The sequence below is a fragment of the Lolium rigidum genome, chromosome 7 (assembly GCF_022539505.1).
Source record: "Lolium rigidum isolate FL_2022 chromosome 7, APGP_CSIRO_Lrig_0.1, whole genome shotgun sequence".
In the NCBI taxonomy this organism is placed as follows: Eukaryota; Viridiplantae; Streptophyta; class Magnoliopsida; order Poales; family Poaceae; genus Lolium; species Lolium rigidum.
Window position 1 is genome coordinate 44,449,162 of NC_061514.1, and position 23,974 is coordinate 44,473,135.

At 43.3% G+C, this 23,974-nt stretch overlaps 4 protein-coding genes across 4 annotated transcripts; 2 read left to right on the plus strand and 2 right to left on the minus strand.

The window, feature by feature from the left end:
- The first annotated feature begins 4,381 nt into the window (after positions 1 to 4,381).
- Positions 4,382 to 7,589, plus strand: LOC124670004 (shikimate kinase 3, chloroplastic). Its single transcript, XM_047206525.1, has 10 exons — positions 4,382 to 4,592; positions 5,748 to 5,794; positions 5,892 to 5,946; positions 6,037 to 6,109; positions 6,224 to 6,311; positions 6,515 to 6,597; positions 6,674 to 6,803; positions 6,887 to 6,965; positions 7,116 to 7,180; positions 7,251 to 7,589. The coding sequence occupies exons 1-10, from the start codon at positions 4,400 to 4,402 to the stop codon at positions 7,302 to 7,304; spliced, it is 867 nt and encodes a 288-aa protein (XP_047062481.1). The 5' UTR covers positions 4,382 to 4,399; the 3' UTR covers positions 7,305 to 7,589.
- Positions 7,587 to 15,518, minus strand: LOC124670003 (uncharacterized aarF domain-containing protein kinase At1g71810, chloroplastic). Its single transcript, XM_047206524.1, has 21 exons — positions 15,177 to 15,518; positions 15,002 to 15,046; positions 14,856 to 14,894; positions 14,326 to 14,496; positions 13,513 to 13,665; positions 13,299 to 13,334; positions 12,890 to 12,933; positions 12,010 to 12,100; positions 11,874 to 11,915; positions 11,657 to 11,765; positions 11,397 to 11,511; positions 11,204 to 11,253; positions 11,004 to 11,082; positions 10,844 to 10,894; positions 10,596 to 10,737; positions 10,387 to 10,431; positions 9,822 to 9,929; positions 9,578 to 9,619; positions 8,960 to 9,139; positions 8,085 to 8,204; positions 7,587 to 7,966 (listed from the first exon to the last, which is right to left on the minus strand). Exons 1-21 carry the CDS (start codon positions 15,516 to 15,518, stop codon positions 7,862 to 7,864), a joined length of 2,109 nt encoding a protein of 702 aa, XP_047062480.1. The 3' UTR covers positions 7,587 to 7,861.
- Positions 15,519 to 15,827: 309 nt separating this feature from the next.
- On the plus strand, positions 15,828 to 18,318 carry LOC124675863. Its single transcript, XM_047211931.1, has 10 exons — positions 15,828 to 15,998; positions 16,084 to 16,179; positions 16,323 to 16,397; positions 16,538 to 16,606; positions 16,692 to 16,768; positions 16,995 to 17,083; positions 17,184 to 17,313; positions 17,500 to 17,590; positions 17,696 to 17,761; positions 17,856 to 18,318. Exons 1-10 carry the CDS (start codon positions 15,843 to 15,845, stop codon positions 17,973 to 17,975), a joined length of 969 nt encoding a protein of 322 aa, XP_047067887.1. The 5' UTR covers positions 15,828 to 15,842; the 3' UTR covers positions 17,976 to 18,318.
- A 3,809-nt stretch (positions 18,319 to 22,127) lies between these two features.
- On the minus strand, positions 22,128 to 23,511 carry LOC124675370 (stress enhanced protein 2, chloroplastic). Its single transcript, XM_047211442.1, has 2 exons — positions 22,985 to 23,511; positions 22,128 to 22,895 (listed from the first exon to the last, which is right to left on the minus strand). Exons 1-2 carry the CDS (start codon positions 23,285 to 23,287, stop codon positions 22,626 to 22,628), a joined length of 573 nt encoding a protein of 190 aa, XP_047067398.1. The 5' UTR covers positions 23,288 to 23,511; the 3' UTR covers positions 22,128 to 22,625.
- Positions 23,512 to 23,974: the final 463 nt, after the last annotated feature.

Here is a 23,974-nt window from a genome sequence, read left to right on the forward strand (position 1 = left end):
GATTTATCAAAGAAGTTTATAATTGTTATTGGTGCTTTACTCTTTATCCTAAGTTAAAAAAATTGAACCATGCACGGGACTGTTGTGGAGTTTCCTCTTCAACCTTAGACATAAAATAATTAAAATAAAGAAACATTACATGCATTTAGTAAAGCAACCAGAATAGCATTTTTTAATAACATTGTGATCGATCAGACAAAGCAAGCTGATACTAGCTAACTAGCAGCGGTAACACATGTATACTGAAATGGCTTTAAAACTTAGTGCTGAATCGAGTAATCAGAATTCAGAAACACATACACACGGGGATGAGGGGGATCTCCGGTGGCAAGATGGTCTCAACTCTCAAGGACGCAATCGCAGAACCGCACGGCACCAACGAGAAGGCTTCATCAACAAATCGCTAGCGGAAGTCGCAGACGCCTACTAGGGAGATGTAAAATTGGTTCGATCTGATCAGAATACCAAGCGGCGGCCAGACTTACGCTTACGCTTGGTATAGGTAAAAGAAGAGACAAGTCCTAGGACGCCACGATGGTCTAGTCTTCGGTAAATGGGCCATTTGTCTGGTTGGGCTTCGTAGTCGTGGTACACATGAGGAAAGCTACAACGACTTAGACTGAATCGCGTAACTATGTACTGCAATTAGAAGGAAATAAGTGTTAATACCTGTCAACATTTGTTAAGTGGCTCACTGCGGATAAATTCTGGTCCCATGTTTCGGCGAGCCCTTCGTATTTGTCGTGTGCACCGGTTGACGGTGCGCTACTAGCGAGGACATACTACTCGCGTGCCCCTTTAACACTCGCTGTGAAAACTAGTTGTAAAATCCTGCCCGCTTCCATTCGACCTTCTCCTATAACATTTTTTCCTACTAGTGGTTGACTCAGGGCATCTATTATAAATATCTTGTTCATGCTTCAAGTTCTTTGTGTGTCTGTGACATGCATGTGACGATTTTCACTGATGATTTGTAGTATTTTTAAATTATTAAAACTTTTTTGCATAGCTTTCACCCATTTAATGCGAGGAGAAATGCTTTACCAATGGTGCACAGGCGTGCCCTCCCCGCCCCCAAACTATCCCCGAAAGACCTTTCGGGTACGCCAATAGAAAATCGCACCCAGCTATGTGCCCCAAAGACATTTTTTTATCAGGCGTGGCCCGATAGTATTGTCGGCGCCCCGAGGCCATCCCTGCTCCACATATGGCTCCATGTGGGCGCGTCGGACACAACATGTTAGCGACATGGCGAGTGACGAATGCGGTTGTTTTCTTCGTTATTTACATCGTCGCCAACCGCTGGTCAAGCCTAGTAATGGCTTTGACGGTTCCCCAAGCGGGGGCAGGGAGCCATCCCGTCGCGATGGTGGCATGGCATGGAGGGAGAGCGTCACCGCCACCTCGCCTGCCATTGTCGTTAAATACGTGTGCGCACCACTGCGGCAGGTAAACATTCACCGAGGCGTGGGCTTGTACGACACGCGGTACCCAGTCCGCAGGACATGTGCTTGCCAAGCGGCGGAAGATGTAGACGAACTGCGTGGGCATCCCGCCGGCACCCAGGGTAGGCAACGATTGGTAGTGGCAGGAGATACACGACCACCGCCGCATGTTGCTGGAAGCAGAGTGGGCGTCCCCAATGTGGACACCCACGGAACGACGACTAGTCAGCCGACTACTTTCAGGTGCAGGGGAGGACAAATTTAAGTTTTAAAATAAATGTTTACGGGACCGCTGGGAACGAACTTGACCAAACACGACACCACACAACGACATCCGCCAAAGCAAAATGCTCTTTCTATGAAGCAACGGTACCGGTACCAATATGCAAATCCACTTTTTTAAGGATCTAGAGCTGGAGGATTGGCCTTTTTTTTTTTATAAGATAGCATAGGGCATGCCCCGGCCCCACAATCAATACTCCTTTTCAGGAGCGATTCATTCTTCCCGAACACAACATACTAACTCCCCGTTGTACTGCACTCTTTATGTGTGCTTCTTCCCCTTCTCCCTCTTACCATGTTAAGTCCTTAGGAAATAACTTCGATGGGCAAAAAAATGAAGGAGTTAAGAGACCCTCCTGGCCCAACCATAGACACTTTAAGATCCTTTTTCAAACCTACTCTGCTCCTATTTAAGAAAAAAGAATTCCACATTCTTTCTGAAAGTAAGGGAGGAATAGGAAAATCCTATTGATTGTTGCGTTCTCCAGACAGCCAGGAAAAGCATGGTAAAAAAAAAGGCTCGAATGGTACGATCCCTCCTTCACTCCAGAATGAAAGGGGTGATCTCGTAGTTCTTGGTATTTGAAGATTCATTGTTAGGTGCTCTATTTTTCCATTAAAAACGAATCTGAACCTATGCTCGAGAGATGTGTCTAATCGATCCGGCAATGTTTACCGAACGATGTTTCGAAGACGCGACTCGAGACCCATCCATATCTCCTCCCTACCGACACCTAGAAGTCCTCATAAATAAAGTCGCATAGTTAGCTGGAAAGTCCTGCTGGGAACCGACAAGTGTTTTTGCCTGCAAACAACATTCATCATTAATCTCAGGTCTCAACTCAAGTCGATTGACACTGCGGGTCTCGCCTACAATCGATGGCCACTCTTCAGTGCTCCACGCCAAAATAGATGACACCGGAAGTCCAGTCAAGCACAGGAAAGTAGCTAGGAGGGAAAACCAGGAGCGCGAAACCTTGGACGTCTCAACTCAAGCCGATTGACGCTCGCTCGGCCGGTGTCTCGCGCACGCGACGTCGCCGTCGGCCACCAACCCTTCCTCGGTCGCGTCCGACGTGGCCTCGCCGTGGTAGTTGGATCCACCGGGAGCTACCAGATCCTTCTTTTCCCAGAAGCTGAAACGCCCTCCCCGTAACCTCAAAGGACAACGACAACTAGCATCGATCACCTCGTGTTCGGTGGAGGTGAGCTCCGGCACACGGCAGATCCAAGGCATTTTTGCGGAAATAACCTCCTAAGTTTCCCCCAAGAATGCTGTAAACTGCACCGAGCTAGCGTCACCTAGATCGCCACTTCCTTAGTTTTAGTTTAAGGGCGTGATTATTTCCCAGTCTTAGTTCTCAGTCAGATGTTATTAAATCTCTGTTGCAACTCATGTTGCAAGATATAACTATCACGAATCATGAAGCAAATCTAACGATGCAGTTTTTTTTCTTTTTTGCATGTTCACTTGCAACAATAAAATCTCAGTTGCAACTTTACTTGCCACTGAAAAAATCTAGTTACAACTTAACTTGCAACTCATATGCATGAATCACGATGCAAATTAAACGTTATAGGACCTTACTGAGCACGAATTTAATTCTCAATTAGCAAATCCCTTAGTTTAAACCATGTCTTATAGTAATACTGCACCGTGCACTCCATCCACTAGGTCTTAAAAGGAAATTACGGGTTGACGATTCGAAAACTAGAGTTGTACAAAACTTACGCACATATTAGTACTCATACTCTCTCCGTTTGAAAATAGGTCTTCTAAATTTATCTAGATTCATATGTATTTAGACACGTTTTACTATGTAGATATATGCAAATCTAGACCAATATGTTATACTATTTTGAAACGAAGAATGTATATTACTACCTCCGTCTTCAATATTAACAGCAAAACACGCTTTGCGTATCTAGACAAATCTGCGGCAGTTAATATGAAATAGAGGGGGATTATATCTTGATATGGTTATTTTTTTCCCAATTTTTGAATCACGTATCCAAGTTTACAAAATCTATGTGTTTTTCGGTTATATTTTACGCACATATATTTCCATCATATTTCTATTTTTTTGTACTAATCCTTCCATTTAATGAAATATGTCTTAACTTTGTTTAAATTTGGACTTAACTTTGTTTAAATTTGGATATGGAGTACGTTTTCATGATCCCGCTAAATGAAATGCCCTAAACTACTCACCGTATGAAACACCGTACACCGTTTTTTACTTCGTGCACCAAACCACCTGACCGCATGATCCATACTCGATACTCCTTTGATGAGACAAGTTTTGGTGGTGGCGTAAGTGCATTACACAAGGGAACTTCAGCACCTCCACAAAATACCCAAAAGGTAGTGGACTTCACCACAAGAAACCCGTCACTTCGGAACGAAACTTACGTCTACCTCGTGTATAAAAGGCTCGCAACACAACAAATCTCTTCTATCTCACAACAATTTCCACCTCCTTCCCTCCCCTCTCGTCTCTTCTGGCCCGTATATACTTCTCTTTCTTGTCCGTCGCCGGTGGCCGGCCGGCCGCCGCCGTGTTCTCCGTTCCGGCAATGGTCGGCCTATCCGATCCCGTCGACTCGAATCGCCAATGATACACTGTCACGCATAGCTCTCGAGTCTCGCCTGGCCTGTAGCATCGAGAGAGATGGACGCCAGTAGGTGTCTCGGGGCGACGCCCCGTGCCTGGGCTGGACACCAGAAGCCGCGCGGCTTTCCTCCGGCTACAGTGCCGGCAGTGAGGCTGGCACCGGAGAAGCCGGCGTGGCGGCCGCTTGTTTGGGGCTCCGATTCGCGGAGGAGCACCGACCCAATCCGTGGCGCCGTACTGAAATCGGCAGGTAATTAACTGGCTCCCGTTTGGCTGCCTGTTCATCTTTTTCTTTATTATAAGAAGAGCACTGGATATGATCTCCATGCCGTTAGCCCGCCAACTCGGTGCAGGAAAGACTTTTTTGTTAGCAAGAAGAATGGGTTAATTAGTCCAGCGGCTAACATGATCTGTATTTGTCAATGACCATTGCAACGCTTTGTTTTGCATTCAAGTGGATTCTGATGATCATTATATTTTTTTTTTGACGGTTAAAGGCAGAAGCTCTGCCATTTCAATTTCAGTAGAGGGAAAACTGTACAAGACATAAAAACTGCCTAGGAGAGAAAAAATAAACACGGCAAGGCTACACCTTGCGGCCTAACTCAAATGATCTTATTAAATCCAGAGGTTCCACGACACACGACTCTTGATCATCTTATCCAAGCTCAGCAGATTTCCACTTCTAGGATTGTTCTTCGCTGACACGATGATCATTACATGTAGGGTCGCCTTTTATTGTTTTGTCCTTTAATCAAATTGAGGACAGAGATGGTACTGGGTTCCAAAAAGAAGATACGGGTTGAAAATCAAGTGGGCAACTACGAACGACATGATTTACCTAACTTTATTCAGGTTTAGCAAATAAACTAATAAATAGACTTTTCGCCATCGACTTATGCTTTAATAATAAGCACAGACCTGAATTTGTACCTTTTTCTTCTCCAAGAACCACCTGAGTACCTCAAATTTGGTACCGTTGTAAAACTGTTTAGGTTTAGTCTTAACGGATTTGTATCTGCTGCAGCTGCTAACATTTGGTTGCACAGTTCATAGGACAGTGAGATTTTGTCGAAAGGATCCGGAATAGTGGTGCAAATCAGTATTGGTTGAGGACTTGGGAACCTTTTCGTTCCACACCTATCACCAGCTGCAAGTAGCCATTGAAATGGACATAAACCTAATCATAGTATTTATCATACATATACAGGCATGTGCTAATATGATTTTGTGCCTACTTATTTCTAAAAAAATAAAATACTATCCTGGATTCCAGAGCATTCTTGCTGTGCAAACTGTTCCTGCGTGGATCTCATGCTAGGATTAAATTATAGGACTCAAGGGAAGCACATAACTGGACCATGTTATCCACGAATTGTCACATGACATTCATGCATGACTGCAGGTACTGAGAGAGTACATTATTCTGCTGATGAAGCTCTCGTACTAAAGGTTAGGAGATAATGCAATGGTGTTTTCCTCTACAACTTCACATGGAGAAACTCATACTAGTACAATTCTGTGTTGATATGACTGACCTCCATTGCAGCAAAAAGCAGAGGATGTGCTTCCTTACTTGAATGACCGCTGTGTCTATCTAGTTGGTCAGTTCCTAACCCCACATGAGCTCTATACTTGAGTGAATCCCATCATATGGTATTGCAAATATAATAGTTGTATACAATTATATACAGGAATGATGGGTTCCGGCAAAACTACAGTTGGGAAGATAATAGCTGAAGTACTAGGCTATTCATTCTTTGACAGGTTTGAATGTCTCTCTCATAACTGCAGCAACTGCTGAACGCCAATCAAGACGTTCTTTGAACTAAATTCTGTTGATCATGGTTTAGTAATATTACCAGTGTTTTCCTTTCATAGTGATAAGCTGGTTGAGCAGGCTGTTGGTATACCGACGGTTGCTGAGATTTTTCAGGTCCATAGTGAAGCATTCTTCAGAGATAACGAGGTGCGGGCTTAGCTTTCTTGGAGACAATAGGATTAGGACACTATTCATCAAAGCCCTATAACCTTTATTTATTTTTGCTCTAGCATGATGTAATTTGCCAATCTCCACCTAAAACATAGTAGTGGTATACAATACTAAGCTCCTCTTCAAGTACCTGATAAGTAAATTTGCTGATATCATTTTATTTCAATCAACTTCTCAAGAGTGAGGTACTAAGGGATTTGTCGTCAATGCATCGATTAATTGTTGCGACTGGAGGTGGTGCGGTGATACGACCAATCAATTGGTACTGGATGTGATACACTAGCCTGAGTTGCTTGTCAAGACAATGCTTACTAAGTTTTACTATTTGACATTTGCAGGAATTATATGAAGAAAGGGCTCACTATCTGGTTAGATGTTCCATTAGATGCGCTTGCAAGAAGGATTGTTGCAGTGGGTACAGCTTCACGGCCCCTCTTGCATCAGGAGTCTGGTGATCCTTATACAAAGGTAGGTGGCTATTGATACTTCTTTTTGTCTCAATCTGAGTTTGGCATGCAGACAGAACTAATAACTTATTGTTTTCTTATCAGGCCTATGTGAAGCTCACAAACCTTTTTGAAAAAAGGATGGACTCATATGCTAATGCAGATGCCAGAGTTTCCCTTGAAGGTATGTTTCCTACAGATTTCTCCGCTATACATTATTTTGGATTTCATTCTAGTGTTTTATACTACTACAAAGGCCTAAATGGCTCAATAATATGATGCTTTTAGCTCATGTTCAGTTTTTACTCCATTGCTGACTATGAATACCATGCAGATATTGCATTCAAACAAGGACATAATGATGTGAATGTACTTACACCGAGTGCCATCGCTATTGAGGTATTTCTGACTTGGTTGAAATGATCTTTTGAACTGTTCCTGACTAGATTTTTGCCTTCCATTCTTACAGGCATTGCTAAAGATGGAGAGCTTTCTTACCCAGAAGGCCATGGTGAGAAACTGACCGGTTCTCGGGGCTTAAAAAGAACAACAAATATCATTGGTCCTTGCTCGTTGTGCTACCTTTGCGTAAGACAACCTTCTTGATATAGCCAGAGCTTGATTGTTCAAACAATATGACATTGGACAACTTGAGTTTCTACTTGTGTAAATGAATGTGTAAATAGCTATCAACAGAGATGATGTCTCTCTTGTCTCTGTCTCGTTCAGTATAACAGATGGGATTTGTCTTTTTTGTATATTTTGCTTTGCAACAAGAATTTCAATGGATCTGTTCTTTTGAGGCGAATTGCAATTCTGTAGTATTTTATTATATCATATATTTCAACAAAAGTTCATCAGTCACTACAGCCTGTGGGGCATTATGGTGGCTCCTTCACTTTCGAGATATCTACATGTTCTCTCAACAAAAATGTACATGCAAAGCCAATAATTTGATGGTGACCTATAAAATAATGCTACAGTATGGGAAACTAATCTCCTTATACCTGTCGGCTGTAGCCACGTTTCAAAGAACGGCTAAAGAGGAAAAGAAGACCTTGTAGGAAGTAGGCTTTAACTTCACATGAAAATACTTCTGATGGTTCTTGCAACAGCACGAGATAAAACACGATTAGTTAAATCCGCAGGCAGGAGGAGAAACTGCTGCTGGGACTCTGGTGGAAGCTGCATTGGAGAAGGGTGTGTGCAAAAGTCAGAGGTAGCGCAGAGCCAAAAATTTACAAACTATGTGCTGCATAGACTTTGATATTTAATCTCATCCAACATGTACATTCCTTCTTACCTCAGGTATGACAGAAAGAACTGGCAAGAACTCTGGAAGAGACCTCATTTCATTTAACACAAGAGAAACATCATCCACGCTATCATCTCCCTTTTCCCTAGTGCTTTCATATCCAGGATCCTGTAAAACTTGAATGAGAAATAGTACAAACAAAGGCTACACAAAAGTGGTACATTTCTTGCAATGTTACTAGAACAACTGATATATTTACTTGCATGAGAGATGAAGTATTGATATCTAAACACAAAAAAGAAGAAGAGAAGTATTGATAGTTCATAAGTGTACATTTTAGATGAATCATGTGAAATCTGATGCAAGTACTCACCCAGTCTATATGCTATTAGTTGGTTAATAGTATCAATACATACATGGACAACAAAACCGTTAATGAACGTCATAATATAATGTTTGTACAATCAAATGATGTGAAACCCTTAAAGCATCCCTAAAATATTGGTTTGAGGCTGGGGTGTTCACGCCTAAATACTAGTGATAGTACTGGTATTTTACTTTCTAGAATTTGCTAGCACAGGTGAAAATTTGAGAAATCGTGTTTGAACACTCCTAGTTTTTATATATTACTTTAGCTTTTCCTAGTATACACCAATGCCTGATCCCAAAATTAGATTGACAGACACATTATTGCCCAAGGAGAGGAATTTTACAATCACATCATTGCAGCTCATCAGATAATTTAATTACCATCTTAAGTAGCATTCAGTTGAGTCCACAAATCATTTCTGTCGGCAAAGGTTCTTTTATATCAACAGCAAGTTTGCTTGTTTATGTAACATACTCTGCTCTAACCCAGGAGTATTTTGTCTATTCCATCCACAAATAGTGAGAAGTGATGTTCTGTTGGAAATTTCACTTACTGGAGATGAGTTTTCCTTCTGAGGAGTCTTCGATAAAAGTAGGAGAAGGCGATATAGATTTCTCAAGTTAGTGACCTCCTCATTATTTAGTGGTGATGACGAAGATGGTGCAAACGGAAATCTAGAGGCCGCAGCAGACGTTACAGAACTTAATGTGGCCACTCCAAGTGCATCTAGTCCCTGCAAACACTAACGGTTGAGAACACATAGCAAGAAAATAGTACTATATGTGCATAAAGGAGTCTGATTTCATTACAAGCAAACATGCATGATGCCAGAGAAAATTCCTACTGTACAAAATAAATTAATAATTAAGCACGGAGCGGGCAGAAGATGAACCACATGGAGTACTTCTGAAATTATATATCATTTGGAATAAAATATCGTTTCTGCCTTATTTGTAGAACTCCATTATAATTTGTAAAATTTTCCTACACAAATTTTCTAATTAAAAAAAGAATATATAACCAGGTAGGTGCCTTGCCACTTGCCACATTGCCAGCATTAATGGCATGGGAAGTGCGAAGGTGAATCTTAAGTTGTTAGGTCTGACCTATGTTAAATAAGAAACTCACATGAAGGATGAAATTAATGGGCACAATTAACGAGATAACTGACCTTAGAAATCTCCTGAAGAAGTAAATCCTTCACAAAGGAACCCTGGAAAGAGAGTTCACTATTGGTTGATTATCTGACGAGTTCGATGTCAAATACTTCCTCCGTTCCAAAATAACTGTCGCGATTTGTCTAGATTCGCATGTATCTAGACACATTTCAGTGTGTAGATACATGTGAATCTAGACAAATCTACAACACTTATTTTGGAACCGAGGGAGTAACTATCAATCTTGTTCAGTTTTACCTGTTCAGTGAGTGTAAATGATAGGACTTGTTTAATTGCATATCTTGAACTATCACTATCTTCTTTTTGATTTCTGACCAAGGACTGCTCTGATCTGGCCCGGAGAGACTGTAACAAGAAACAAAAATAGTCATGTGCCAAGAAGGTCTGATTAGAGTTCATAAAACTGGAAAGGACATGCTTTCCAGGCGCAAAAATTTGCCAAAAACTGGCTGGCTTCCACCCACTTCACGGAATTGAACAGAAAATATCAGCTAAAATTGGTCATAAGCCGGTGTGACTATGCTAAATTATCATCGGCTCAGTGAAAAAATATGCCAAACTCTAAAACCCCCTATTTGAGCAGAAACCAGCGAGAACTGTCAGGTTTCCAATATGAAATTAGCTAGAAAAGATGGGTTGCTTACACACGTCTCAAGAAAACCCGGTGTAAGTAACCCATCTTTTCTAGCTAATTTCATATTGTCTACATCAGATTTTATATAGTGAAATGTTATTCATGTCAGGACAAGTAAGATCAGCACTTAATCAACATATGCATATACATGCGAGGCAATAAACCAACCTCCGTTAGCAAAGATTCCAAACGGTCAATCTGGAAAGTTCCACCCTGTAACAAATTCCAATTAAAGAGAATGTAAGATGTTTGCTATATAACTGGCAGAAGTTGCAGTAGACAATCTGAAAAATAAACCTGAAAGAAAATTACCTGCTAGCATGATCACATGATATCATCACAATTTAAAAGTTCTGAAGGACTAAGGAAAAGCAAACCTTATAAAGTAGTGTGTTCAATGTTGATCGGAGATTTGGTGAGCTATCAGTGAGAACTTTTCTTGCAATCCATGGGTAAGAACTGCTCAAGACTTTGTAGTTGGGATTGAAGCTGATTGCAATGCCTTCCAAGACAGCAAGGCTGAAAAAAAATGGAAAGCCCCTCAGATGTAGCAAATATAGATCATTCATAAACTTAGCAAATATCGACAAGACAAATTTACTAAGATATGAGACAAATTTACTACCTTCGGATTACAAGAGAGAAGTACGAAGGTATCTGGAACTTGAACTTATACCTGAAGAGAGAAGTATGAAGGTTAGCTCTAATTAATTAAACAAACTTATTGAGTATTTGCACTAAATTATTTTTTACATAAGTAGGGCCTTGTAAACTAAGATCAGTACATTGTTTGCCCAAGATTTCCAGACAGATCTCCAAAGCTTATATTCTGAACGCCTTTGTTAACAGCACTTTCAAATACGCCTGGGCCAAATATGGCAAACAAAGTAGTGAGTGACATGTCAAATATAGTCATGCTATTATGCCATTTTAAACTAACTGTTTATTTCTTAATATTACTGGCATTCATCTGGAACTGGAGTACCTGTCAATGCCTTTGTCACTTCATCTTTCTGAGCAGTTGCAGGAAGCAAACTGCAAGAGACATTAAAGAGACGCCACATCAACTTAGTTATGGTCATATCCAACAGATAAAAGGAGGTTATTTCAGACAACTGGCATCCAACTGAATGCACACAATTTTTTGTAAATTCAATGAGTTCAATGATTTTTCTCACCCAAGAGTAATAAAGTCTTTTGCTAAACCATCAAAATCCCGGTTAACCAGATGTAGACAAGCTTCAATAAATCCATCCCTGAGTTCTTGTCGGAATTCTCCCATCATTCCAAAATCTATGTAACGAATAGTGTTTCAGTAAGCTAGTGATAGAACTCCCCGTAATTGTGGTAAAGTATAAAGCAGTAAATTATGGACCCAAATGTTATTAAACTTTTAATGTGAGTAACCTATGTAGAAACAGTACAGTGCCACAATTACCTAAGTAAGCTAGCTTCCCATCAACTGTACGCAGAAGATTTCCAGGATGTGGGTCTGCATGATAAAATCCGTATTCCAAAAGCTGGGAAAGTGAACAGTATACTCCAACCTACAAGGTAGCAGATACCAGCAAATCTAACTGGTCAAGACTGTGCAGTGTGATCCAATCATCCAATATTTACTTGATACATTCAAGTACTGATATGCACCGCTTTACCTCAACCAAATATTGATCTCTGACTTCTGATAACCTTTCCCCCTAAAACATCATACTATATTGAGTCAATAACTTGTTATCCATGCATAGTGTTCATATTTGCTTGCTAACAAGTAAATAAGATCATAGGCTGCACCTCAACCCATTCCATGATAAGGACTCGCCGTCTCGTCTGTTCAAGATACATTTCTGGAACCAGCACGTCTCTAAGATTCCCATATAATTCCCTAAGTACATGATTGATACTGTCACTATAAGACAAACATAAAACTTATGTATTGTTCTCACCACAAGTACAAATAACTAGCTGAACTTCTAAATGAAAGATCATAATAGAATCCTCAGTAATTTAAAACCCAGCTTCCAAATGCTGAACACGTTCAGGTCTTGGTGAAATGGTCTTCACTTCCATCATCAATGGCTACTTGGGAAGATAATGATGTACTGCGCACCCGCTACCCGACTGCAAAAGCTTGGGGACAAGCTTCGTCTCAAGGGCAGGGCAATGTCACCCCTGCCGTGCCGTCAGGTGTGCCACCAGCTCAAGGCGTTGCCGAGAGAGAAAGTCTTATATACTCCCTCCATTCCAAAATAATTGGTATTCTTGGTTTGTCCTAAGTCAAAATTCTCTAGGTTTGACCGATTGAAAACGTGTCAATATCTACAACATCAAATCTACACAGTACGAAAATTTATTGTATGATAAATGTAATGAAACTAGATTGGTTTTTTAGAAGTTGATATATTTTCTATAAACTTGGTCAAACTTATATTTTGACTTAGGACAAACCTAGGACACAAATTATTTTGTAACGGAGGGTGTACTTTCATATTCTACAATCAGTTGTCCTTCACAATTCAGGATGTAGTTAGTAAACATCAAATTAGTTCAAGGTGTTATGAAAAGTTGTATGTTGATTTTTTTTCCTGAAATCATTTGACTGACATAGTGTTCATCTGTCCATATTAGACTTGGTAATTAAACTGGACTTTGGCTTGTAAATAAGAAATCCAACCTGAACTTAAGTCCATTTCTCGCTTCTTCTCTATAATCCATCTCCTGCATCAAATGCGATTTACCTGTATTCAATGTGAATCTCTAAGAATATGTGCATGCTCTACACAAAATAGATAGCTAACATAATCTTCCAAATGACACAAGCACACACTTGCAAAATATCAAAATGATAACACTGTGGCGAATGCTTTGAACTTTAACTAGAATGTTTACTGGTTCCCCTGATCCACAATCCAGTTTGTTTGATGCTTTGACAATAATTTTGTAGCTAACTAGAACCATGCTTAAAGAGTACTTTAAAGGCCCTAATTGATTGTTTCGTATATGACATGGGCAGAAGTAAAAGAGAAAAAGCACAAACATAAATTTACCCAGAGATGCTATGTGAGGTTGCATAGAAAAGTTACCCGAAATAGGCTTGATGCCCATTCGTCAAGCACAGCCTGCATGTAAGGTAGCAATACATACGGTTACAAACTAAGTAAATATAAATATTATGTAAGAAAATGCTACAAAATAAGAAAGTACATATTTGATTCTAAAAGGAGGATTTTCCATTCCATTTGCTTTGTCTATCTTACAAAGACACAAACTCGAGAACTCATAGGACTCTGGCCTTACTTGAAGGTCTGTGTTCAGCTTGCGAGCCTTCCTGGCAACACCAGCAAGGAACCGCAAGATAAAGATATCCAAGGAAATTGCGGCTTGGACTCCAGGCCTTTGTACTTTGACAGCAACAAGCTTCCCATTGGAACGTAGCCTAGCCTGGTAAACCTACAACAGTAAGAATATGACATGTCATATGATATCACCCAAAACAAGAAGGCCATACACTATAGGAAGTAGAAAGTGTTGTTTAACGAATAGTTCAAAATATCACAGTTAGTATGGTTCTTAAACATCATGAAAGTTTTGAGATTCTCATGTTCCTTGTCCTACTAGTTTGTTCTTTTTTTCTTTGATCACTTCCAACCTTTTAATCTACAGATGTAGGTCTTTAAAATTGTTTTAGGAAAGTGTAAAATGCATAAAGTTCACTGAGTTGCATATCCGTTTTGGTGCTTGAAGTTCAAACATGAACAAGGTGGACATGTATCATACAACTGAACTCGACTATCGAAACACAATTGACTGGAAACAGTCACAGGGCATTGCCCTGCTTATCTGATTATAAAATTACAAAGTTCTGATTATTAAGGCCTAGTTTGGCAACAAAGTTTTTTTCTAAAACTGAAGAGTTTTAAAGAATACTTCAGTTTTAAAACCACAACATTTATCAGATACAAGTACCTTAAAGTATTTAATAGTTCAGCATTTTTAGAAACTGAAGTATTCCCTGAATACTTCAAAAGTAGTTTGGTGCCAAATGGGGCCTAAGTCGTAGGAGAACACAATTGAATCCTCCTTGCATTACCAAATTGATAGTAACCGTACCTGCCCGAGAGAAGCAGCAGCAACAGGCTCTGGTGATATTTCAGAGAAAACCATGTCCAGTGGCATCGCAAGCTCCTTTTCTATAATATCAAAAGCAACGTTGGTCGAGAACGGTGCTATACGGTCTTGAAGCAGTGAGAGTTCATCAAGGTATGCAGGAGGAATCACATCCTGCAGAAAATGAAACAAATGTAGTCACATCCATGGCCCATTACCCAATAACGATTTGCAAGAGTATAGCCAGTGCGTTCTTTAGGGTTCAAATCAGTGCTGCCGTTTGAAACTGATGTAGCGGTAGCCATTTGACAGCTCATTATGAAATGTGTCATTCACCAAACAACTGATGTATGAGGTCCGGTGGCAAGAGTGCTCAAATCATGAAATGACAGTTCATCATGAAGCTGATGTAACCATAGCCATTTGACAGTTCACCATGAAATGTGCCATTCACCAAACAACCGACGTTTGAGGTCGGGTGACAGGGTGACTACTGATGAAGATACAACGAGTAGTTGAATGGTGAAACTCACCGGGCGCGATGAAACAGCTTGCGCAATCTTCACAAATGCCTGTGGTCAAAAGAGCAGCATGGCATACCCGTTAATCACCATCGCCTACACTACGCATGGACGTGGACATGCACAATCACGCTCACGAATTGAAAGAGGGAGCGTACCGGGCCAAGTTCCAGCAGTATTCTCCTGAGCTGAGCAGCCCTGATCTGCAACAGCACCACCAAATCACCCCGTGAGCCAAACAACGGCTAGGTATTTAATCAAACAGTAACCGTGCGTGCCGCGCCCGTGGGCGAGACCAATATAAGCAAGCGTGAGTCGAGGCGGGCCTCCTACCTCGAACATGTCGTCGGCGCGCTCGTTGACGCTGTCGAGGTACCGCAGCGCGAACCAGCGGCCGAAGGAGGCCCCGATCTGCAGCGAGCGGCGGAGCACGAGGAGCGGCCTGCGGCGGTAGACGGCGGCGATGCCGCTGATGTCGTACGAGGTGGGGAGCTCCCCCTCGGCGGACATCCCCTCCTCGAAGAGGTACCCCGAGCTCCTGGTGAAGGCGTCCTCCTCGGAGGCACCCACGCCGAACGCGGACGCGGAGGCGCGGGGACGCGGCGGTCGCCGCCGTGGCGGTGGTCTCCGGGCCGTGGGCTTGGCCGGAGCAGGGAGCGGGCGGAGGAGGAGCATCTCGCGGCGGAGATTGGTGAGTCGGAGCGGAGGAGAAGAAGTGGGGATTGGGCGCCAAGGGAGTGGTTTCCAACGGCGAGATTTATTGCGGCGCAGGATTTTTTCCGTGGAATATAAATGCAGTTTTCGAACATGCGGTCTGGCTCTGAAGCGCGGGGCAGAGCAGAGGAGATCTGACGGTCCTGAGAGTGCCACGTCGTCAATAGCAGATGAAAAAAAATCAGTCGAACTGAAACGTGTTCGCTTCGCAGCTCTGAATTCCGAAGAACTGTGTTATCTCCTTCACTTGGCGGTCGGCTGCCGCAGCAGCAGGAGAAGAAAGGAATGGCGATCGTGGCAGCCCTCGTCGCGCCCACGGCGAGTCCTCTCAGGCTCGCCGGCGGGCAGCGGTATCGCAGCAACTGGCGCGTCGCGGCGGCGTCGTCCTCGGCGGCGGCGGCCGGGGTGGACCTCAAGGCGCTCGGGGCGGCCATCGATAAGGTGAAGCACGGCAGTACGCTACGTCTTTCTTCTCACGATGATGGCGATGAGGTGAGAGCTGATGGTGAGTTGTGTGGCGGTGCAGAAGGACAGCGAGGAGGCCAAGCAGGCGCTGGACCAGCTCAAGGAGCTCGGCTGGGCCAAGCGGTGGAGCTCCCAGCCCTACATGTCCCGCCGCACGGTCAGTGCTACTGTACTTCATTGCACCGAGCACTTCAAATCTGCAGAATATACACTCTGTTGCCAATAGAGCGTACTCCTAGTGTTTGATCAAATGTGGTGCTTGAACTGATCAGCTTTGCCTTGTTTCTGAACTGTGAACAGACATCTCTGAGGGAGCTCACCACGCTAGGGATAAAGAACGCCGAGAACCTCGCCATCCCAAGTGTTAGGAACGATGTAAGCCACAATACCCTGATGGTTACATTGGTGGGAATTTGTGAAAGTAGCACTTCGGATGTCATAGCTAGATCATGTTTGCATTATTCAGAAATCAGAATGCGATCCTGTGCATTTCATTTTGTACTACAATTGTGCAGGCAGCGTTTCTGGTCACGGTCGTTGGAACCACCAGTTTCTTGGCCGTCATTGCAGGCCAGCTCCCTGGGGTACGTGCGTCCTCCCTGCCACTCCTTATGTGCCTAACGAACAGCTAATAAATCGTTTTAATCCCTTTTCTTTTGTCTATCTCAGGATTGGGGCTTCTTTGTTCCCTACTTGATCGGAAGCATTTCGCTGGTAGTATTGGGTGTCGGTAGCATTTCTCCAGGGTATGTTGCTTCTCACATAACAAAATTCTTTATCAAAAGAGTACTACTACATCCGTTTGTCTGTAATTGACGCGGAGTGGCTTGCACGCATGTGTGTACTTATCTGGTGGCTGTGTCGATTAAAGCGGAACGGAGACAGTAGTAGCTTGCATGCTCAGAGAAAATTTTAATTTCTTTGAACATTTAAAAACACACTTTTGTCTTAATGTTGCATCCATGATCGCAGTCTTCTGCAGGTCGCAATCGGCTCCTTTTCTTCCGCTTTCCCTGACTACCAAGAGAGGATTGCCAGGCATGAAGCTGCACATTTTCTGAGTATGTGCCTTCTCTTTTGCAACAAATAAGAGTGAGATCACTGTATCTGCGTTCTGCAGCTAAGAACCTTACTTACTGTAATGCTCTCTCTGTGAATTAGTTTCCTATTTGACTGGCCTACCGATCCTGGGGTATTCTTTGGACATCGGGAAGGAGCATGTTAATTTGGTCGACAAGCAAATAGAGAAGTTGATATACAGTGGCAAACTTGATCAAAAGGAACTGGACAGGTAGTTATTGTTGTTTAGCATCTACAACTATGTTCAATTTTGTACACTCCTGTTTATTCTGCATTCGGTTCAGTTGCTGCATCAGTGTGTTTTTGTACTGTAATTGCTGCATCAGAGAGTGGGCGTCAATTTACCTTGATCGTTACACCGACCTTACCTAATTTTTATTGGTAAAATCATCACCAGGTTAGCTGTAATCACAATGGCCGGACTGGCTGCTGAAGGTCTGGAGTATGACAAGGTCGTCGGCCAATCAGCCGACCTGTTCAGTCTTCAGGTGATTTACTAATTCACCAGCTCATCTTAGGTTATGACTCTTCAAAGTTCGTTTCTGAATGTCTACTGAAAAAGCACCTCAAGAACCTTGTATGTCTGTTTACAGAGATTCCTGAATAGGACTAAGCCACCCCTTACTAAAGATCAGCAACAGAACCTTACCAGATGGGCAGTGAGTCACCCACCATCTCATTCCGAACTAGCAGAGAGAAAGCATGTTTTGCATACATGTTGGACTTAGGACACGTACTATTTGGCTTTTGCAGGTCCTGATTGCTGCTTCGCTTCTGAAGAACAACAAAGCGGCTCACGATGCTCTGGTGTCTGCGATGTCGCAGAAGGCCACCGTGCTGGGTTGCATCGAGGCAATAGAGAATGCCTCTTGATTAGAATGTAGTAATGCAGTCTTGTGTCCTAAGTCCTAACATGATGGAAGTAGTTATTTTTGAGATAAAAATGGAAAGATATATAATCAAGCACTGAAAAGAATGGTGTTCTTCTTTATTTGTATATGTACATGTCAGTCTCACAATCTGAAACACAACCTTCAGTTCCTCATTGTTTAGCAGTAGTTTCCTGAGACGTTCCTCGACTTGTTGACTTCTGAAGGCTGACTGAAGTTTGTATAGATACAGAGCACTGTAATTAAGCAAAAGACAGCAACCAGATGCACTGGAAGTCAAGGGCACAATTTTCTCGTTCAAACGTACTACATTGATCGCAAACTTCTATGCATCTTCAGATCATTCAGTAATGTTCTTAGGCACAGTCGTGTATATATTCTAGATAGAGTCGTCACCTTACATGAAATTATCCATGAGTTACATTGCAAGAAGATGAACATGGTAATCCTAAAGATTGATTTTGAAAAAACCTATGATAAAGTTAAATGGTTTTTTCTACAACAGACACATAGGATGAAAAGTTTTTCGCGCTCATCCATAACTTTATTTTTGGAGAAAGTGTTGCCAGTAAAGTCAACGATGACACTGGTAGATACTTCCAAACGAAAAAAGGTTTAAAGGCAAGGTGATCCTCTATCACCCATGTTGTTTAACATTGTGGCTTATATGTTAGCCATCATTATTGACTGTGCTAAGGCTGATGGGAAAATTGTATGGAACATGATCCGGGGAAAGCAAGAAATCTGATATTAATTTTTTTCAGCTTTCGAACAATTTTCTGGCTTAAAAATCAATTTTTATAAGAGTGAGTTATTTTGTTTTGGCGACGCCTAGGACGAGGCAAATCACTATGCTGAGCTTTTCGGCTGTGGGATTGGCCAGTTTCCAATCAATTATTTAGGCATTCCGATTCACTTTCAAAGGCTAACAATGGCTGAATGAAAACACGTCGAGGAAAGACGTGTCTTAGTAGTTGGAAAGGAAAATTGCTATCTCTGGATGCTCATTAACCCAGTACTAACTAATATGGTATTGTATATGATACCCTTCTTCCAATTGCCAAAAGGAGTCTTGCATCAGTTGGATTTTTTCGATCAAGGTTTTTTTTGACAAGGAGATAGTGAGAAAAAGAAGTACCGGTTTACTAAATAGAGTGTTGTATGCTGACCTAAGGACCAAGGTGGGCTGGGTGTGTTCATGGCCTAGCTCGAGGTAAAGAACACAACCATATTGGGGAAATGGTTGGCCAAGCTGCTAATCGAAAATGGGGTTTGACAGACTATCCTAAGGCGGAAATATGTTGGCTAAAAAACGATCTTTCAGGCCTTTTAAAAACCGGGAGATTCTCACTTTTGGGCAGGCCTTATGGCAAGAAACACTTTTTCCCTTCTGGATCTTTTTCCATTAAGGATGGATCCGAGATTAGGTTCGGTGATCGCAAATGGCTACGAAACACCACTCTCCATGTCGTGGATGTGACCACGGAAGGTGCTACATGGGGCAGTGCTTCGTTGATGCGAGGCAAGGATGACGTAGCCATCTACGAGACAAGATGCACAAGACACGGGTTTTACCCAGGTTTAGCCCCTCCGAAGGAGTAAAAGGCCTATGTCCTACTAGATTATATTGCTCAGATGTATTTATAATGGGGTGCTCAGCCAGTCAACTCGGCGACCAGGAGCATGTTTATGCGGAATTGGAGATTGGATCCCATCTAGGGTTTAGCTAGGGGGTTTATATAGGCACCCCCGGTCTAGGGTTTACACGAGATAAGATCGAATGTATCTTCTTGCGAAAAGGTCGGGAGGCTCTGCCCCGCGCGCCAAGTCTTCAAAGCTCATGTTCATTCGCTTGGGCATTGGGCCAGCCGCTAAGGGCTTTAGCCCAGTCGCTAGGGTTTTAGCCCAGTCACCTTGGTATTGGCCTAGTTGTCGAGCGACTGGAACCCTCCCTGGTCCTCCTTCGATCCGGCAAGTGAGCCTGGTGGTAGGCCCCCTAGGGCATATCCCCATCACTCCGAGAACAATATCCAACTCTGTACAATATTGTACAACACAAAGGTGAAACCTTGGCTAAGGTTATGGAAACATCCCCACCAATCGTGACGTTTAGAAGGGATCTTGTTGGAGTCAGGCTTGCTAATTGGAATGCATGGCTACAACGATTAGCTTTTGTCCAATTATCAACAGCACCAGACGAGTTTCACTAGAATCTTAATGAGAATGGTAAATTCTCTGTGGATTCTATGTATAGAGCGTTGATTCATCCAGTAGCGCCAATACTTAATAATACGAAAATTTGGAAGGTGAAGATACCATTAAAAACGAAGGTGTTTACATGGTATCTTTGTTGAGGGATCATCCTTGCCAAGGACAACCTAGCAAGATGTAATTGGTAAGGACGTAAAAAATGTGTTTTTTGTCATCATGATGAAACTATAAACCATTTATTCTTTCAATGCCATTTTGCGCAGTCTATATGGTGAATCATGCAAATAGGTTCTACCTTATATTCACCAAGTAGTGTTGCAAATATATTCCGCAATTGGCTTAATGGTGTGGATCAAATGTTTAAAATACTTATTAAGGTGGCATCGCTTGCCGTTATTTGGTCGCTTTGGCTATGTAAAAATGATGTTATTTTTAATGATAAAAAATCCTTTCTTATGCAGGTTATCTACCGGTGCAGTACTTTGCTCCGTTCATCGTTGTCTCTTTAACATATGGAGAACCGCAACCTATTTTGGAGGTGTCTACACTGTTGAAGGACACGATGAGGGATTTTGTTACCCAACATAGGTGGCAGCATAATCTCAAGATTGGTCCACCGCCTCTTTTAGGAGTCGATACATCACCTTGATTTTATTGTATCGATTTATTTATATATTTTTCAATCTTTGAATTTTTGGACGACTGTGTGCATTCTAGTTATGCAGATGTTGGGTGTAACGCTTAAAATATTTACGTAATAAAGCGCACTTTATCGAAAAAAAAGCACAGTCGTACAGATGCAACATCTCAAACTGCAATACCCGGAAGATGCCATATTTCATTTCTGAGAGAGTAGGTAGTTTACAGTATTAGCTCTAGATGCTAAGGGTAGAGTACTACAGTTTTTTCGATAAAAAAATTACATCCAGCCTCTGCATAACCAGGATGCACATAATCGTTTAAGTATCTGAAGTCATAAAAAAGACTAGGCGAAATACATATTGAAGCGATGAATCATATAACGCCTAAGGTAAGGGTGGTAATTCGATGTAGCCTCCAACCGTGTACAGACCTCCGTAAATAGGTCTCGGTTCTCCACTCACTGAAGAGGTAACCACGAACGGAGAATACCTGGACATCTGTAGATGACCTGCAACAAAGAACATTTTTTATCGTTAAAAATCTTGTCGTTTCTACATAGGCAAAGCGCCCAGATAACTGCTAGCGCCCCCACCCTAAGAAGCAATTTAAACCTTAAATCGATACCGTGAAGCCAATTACCAAAGACATTGGCTACACTAGTCAGGAGATACAGGGTAGACGCTACTTGGATGACTGGCCATATAGATCTTGCAAAATGGCACTGGTACTACAGTTAACTTAAGAGAGTACTCCACCCTAGTACACACCATATTGGTGCAGAGATCGCGAGATCTATACACCTCATAGTCTGGTAGGACGGCCCGGCTACACAAGCATGTACCTTCTTCGAAGCGATAGAGAACGCATCTTGATTGTTAGGGAGCTTGAGTGTCCTAACATGATTGAGGTAGTTATTATTGTTGAAAAGAAGGGGAAGATATATAATCAAGCGCTGAATGAAACGTTGTTCTTTTTCTTTGTATGTCAGTCTTAGTCTGAAACACAACCTGCAGTTCCTCATTGTATAGCAGTAGTTTCCTGAGACGTTCCTCGACTTGTTGACTGCTGAACGCTGACTGGAGTTTGTATAGATACATAGAACTTTAAGCAAAAGACAGCAACCAAATGCACTGGAAGTCAAGGGCACAATTTTCTCGTTCAAACATACTACATTGATCGCAAACTTCTCTGCATCCTCTGATCATTCAGTAATATTCTTAGGCACAGTCGTGCGGATGCAGCAGCTCGAAATGCAATCCGAAAAATGATAATGAACGAGACATCACATAACAGATGATTTCTAGAATACTCCGAAGATGACATATTTCATTCCTGAGAGAGTAGAGTACATGGTTGTCTCTAGTAGTTCACAGTATCAGTAGCTCTAGATGCCAAGGGTACAGTATTACAGTTAACTTAAGGGAGTACTCCACCCCAGTACACACCATAACGTTGCAGAGATCGCGAGATCTATACAACTGATAGTCTGGTAGAACGGCCCGGCTACACAAGCATGTACCTTCGTGTCATTCAGAAATAGAACCCTCAGCGGAAGAGGAGATGTCTGGTACCGTGCCATGGCATCGATCTCTGAAGAAATACAGGAACACTTCCCTGCCCTGCTTCCGTGCAGCCGTAGAACTCGTGGAATGCATAGTTTTGTCTTAACAACGCTACGGTCTCTAGGTATTAAGTAATCCTACAATACTACTCCATCATACGCATTTCTAGTAGTCGTATGTACACGTGTACACGGTACATGTTGTGTGTGACGTCAAATTCAGACGTCGTCGGACCAGTCCTGCAGCTGGCCTTCGGCGAAGAGCGCGTCGACGACGTTGTCGATGAGCGAGTCGACGAAAGAGTTGCAGCCGATGGTGAGCATCTGCCCGATCCTGCCGCGCGCGCTGGACGCCCACGCGAACGTGGCGGCGGAGGCCACCACGGCCAGGCACGCGCCCGTGGCCTCCTCGATCTGCACCGTGTCCAGCTTCTTGAACAGCGAGTCCCCCGTCGTCGCCTCCACCGCCACCGCCGCCGCGAACGCGACCTGAGAAACACAGCAAACCATCAGACGCTGACCTCCAATCCAAACGGACGGCTGATGAGATGGACAGCGGGAACGAGGCGGGGGCGAACCATGGCGAGGCGGCCTGAGATGGTCTCGAAGTCCTGGCTCTTGCGGGAGCTCTCGATGTAGTCGGCCAGCGACGCGAAGAAGGGCGCGCCCCGGCCCATGTCCCCGATGCCGCCCTCCACTGCCTCCCCGGGCAGCCTCTTCCGCGTCACCGCGTCGCTGCCGCCGGAGCCGGCACCGTACGACCGGAGCGTGCAGAGGCGGGGCTGGAGCACGATCTTGCCGCCGCCCTCCCGCCTCGGCTGCTGCGACGGGGGTGGCGGCGCCACCGCCTCGCAGACGATTGCTCTCGCCGCGGCCGCCATGGTGGACTGGACTCCTCGACGGTTGGGTAGCACGCCGGAGACTTTGACGACGCGCGCTGCTGGCTTTCTTGGAGGAGTTCGCTTGGTGCGAGTAGAGCACCGGCCGGTGAATGCTGAACGCTAGAACGCCACTCTTCCTCTCATCTCCTCGTCGTCCTTTTGAAAAGCCCGGCAGCGACAGCGAGCGGTGTACGACGTGGCCGTTCACCGTCCCGGTGAATCGGCCGAACCGTACCAGACGGTAAGGATTCACGGGCCTCTGCATTGTCGCGTTCCGGCGAGTTCCGGGAATCCACGTAACCTCGTGCTTAGCCGACACGCAGGCGGCGTGGGAGGCTGTGGGCCACCCGGGCGTGGCGGGGTTCCTGGACACAGGTGTCGCTCTCTCGCGATAGGATGAAGGACACCTTCTACGCCCTCCGATTCTTATCGGACGGTTCTTATGCTCTTCCTATGACTTTGACCTTTCTTTCCTACCTTTTACACTATATTTTGCTTTTCCTTTATGCTATACGGTAGGTGGCACTGTAGTTTATAGGAGAAGAGAGTGTCTATTTGGCACTTGGCTTTTTTTTTTCAATTGGCCATGAGTCGATTTTTCTTCCATTCGTGAACTTTCGACTGTTTCATATTTCATAAAAGGCCAACTTTTACATGTTATTTATAATATAATTTTATCTTATTTAC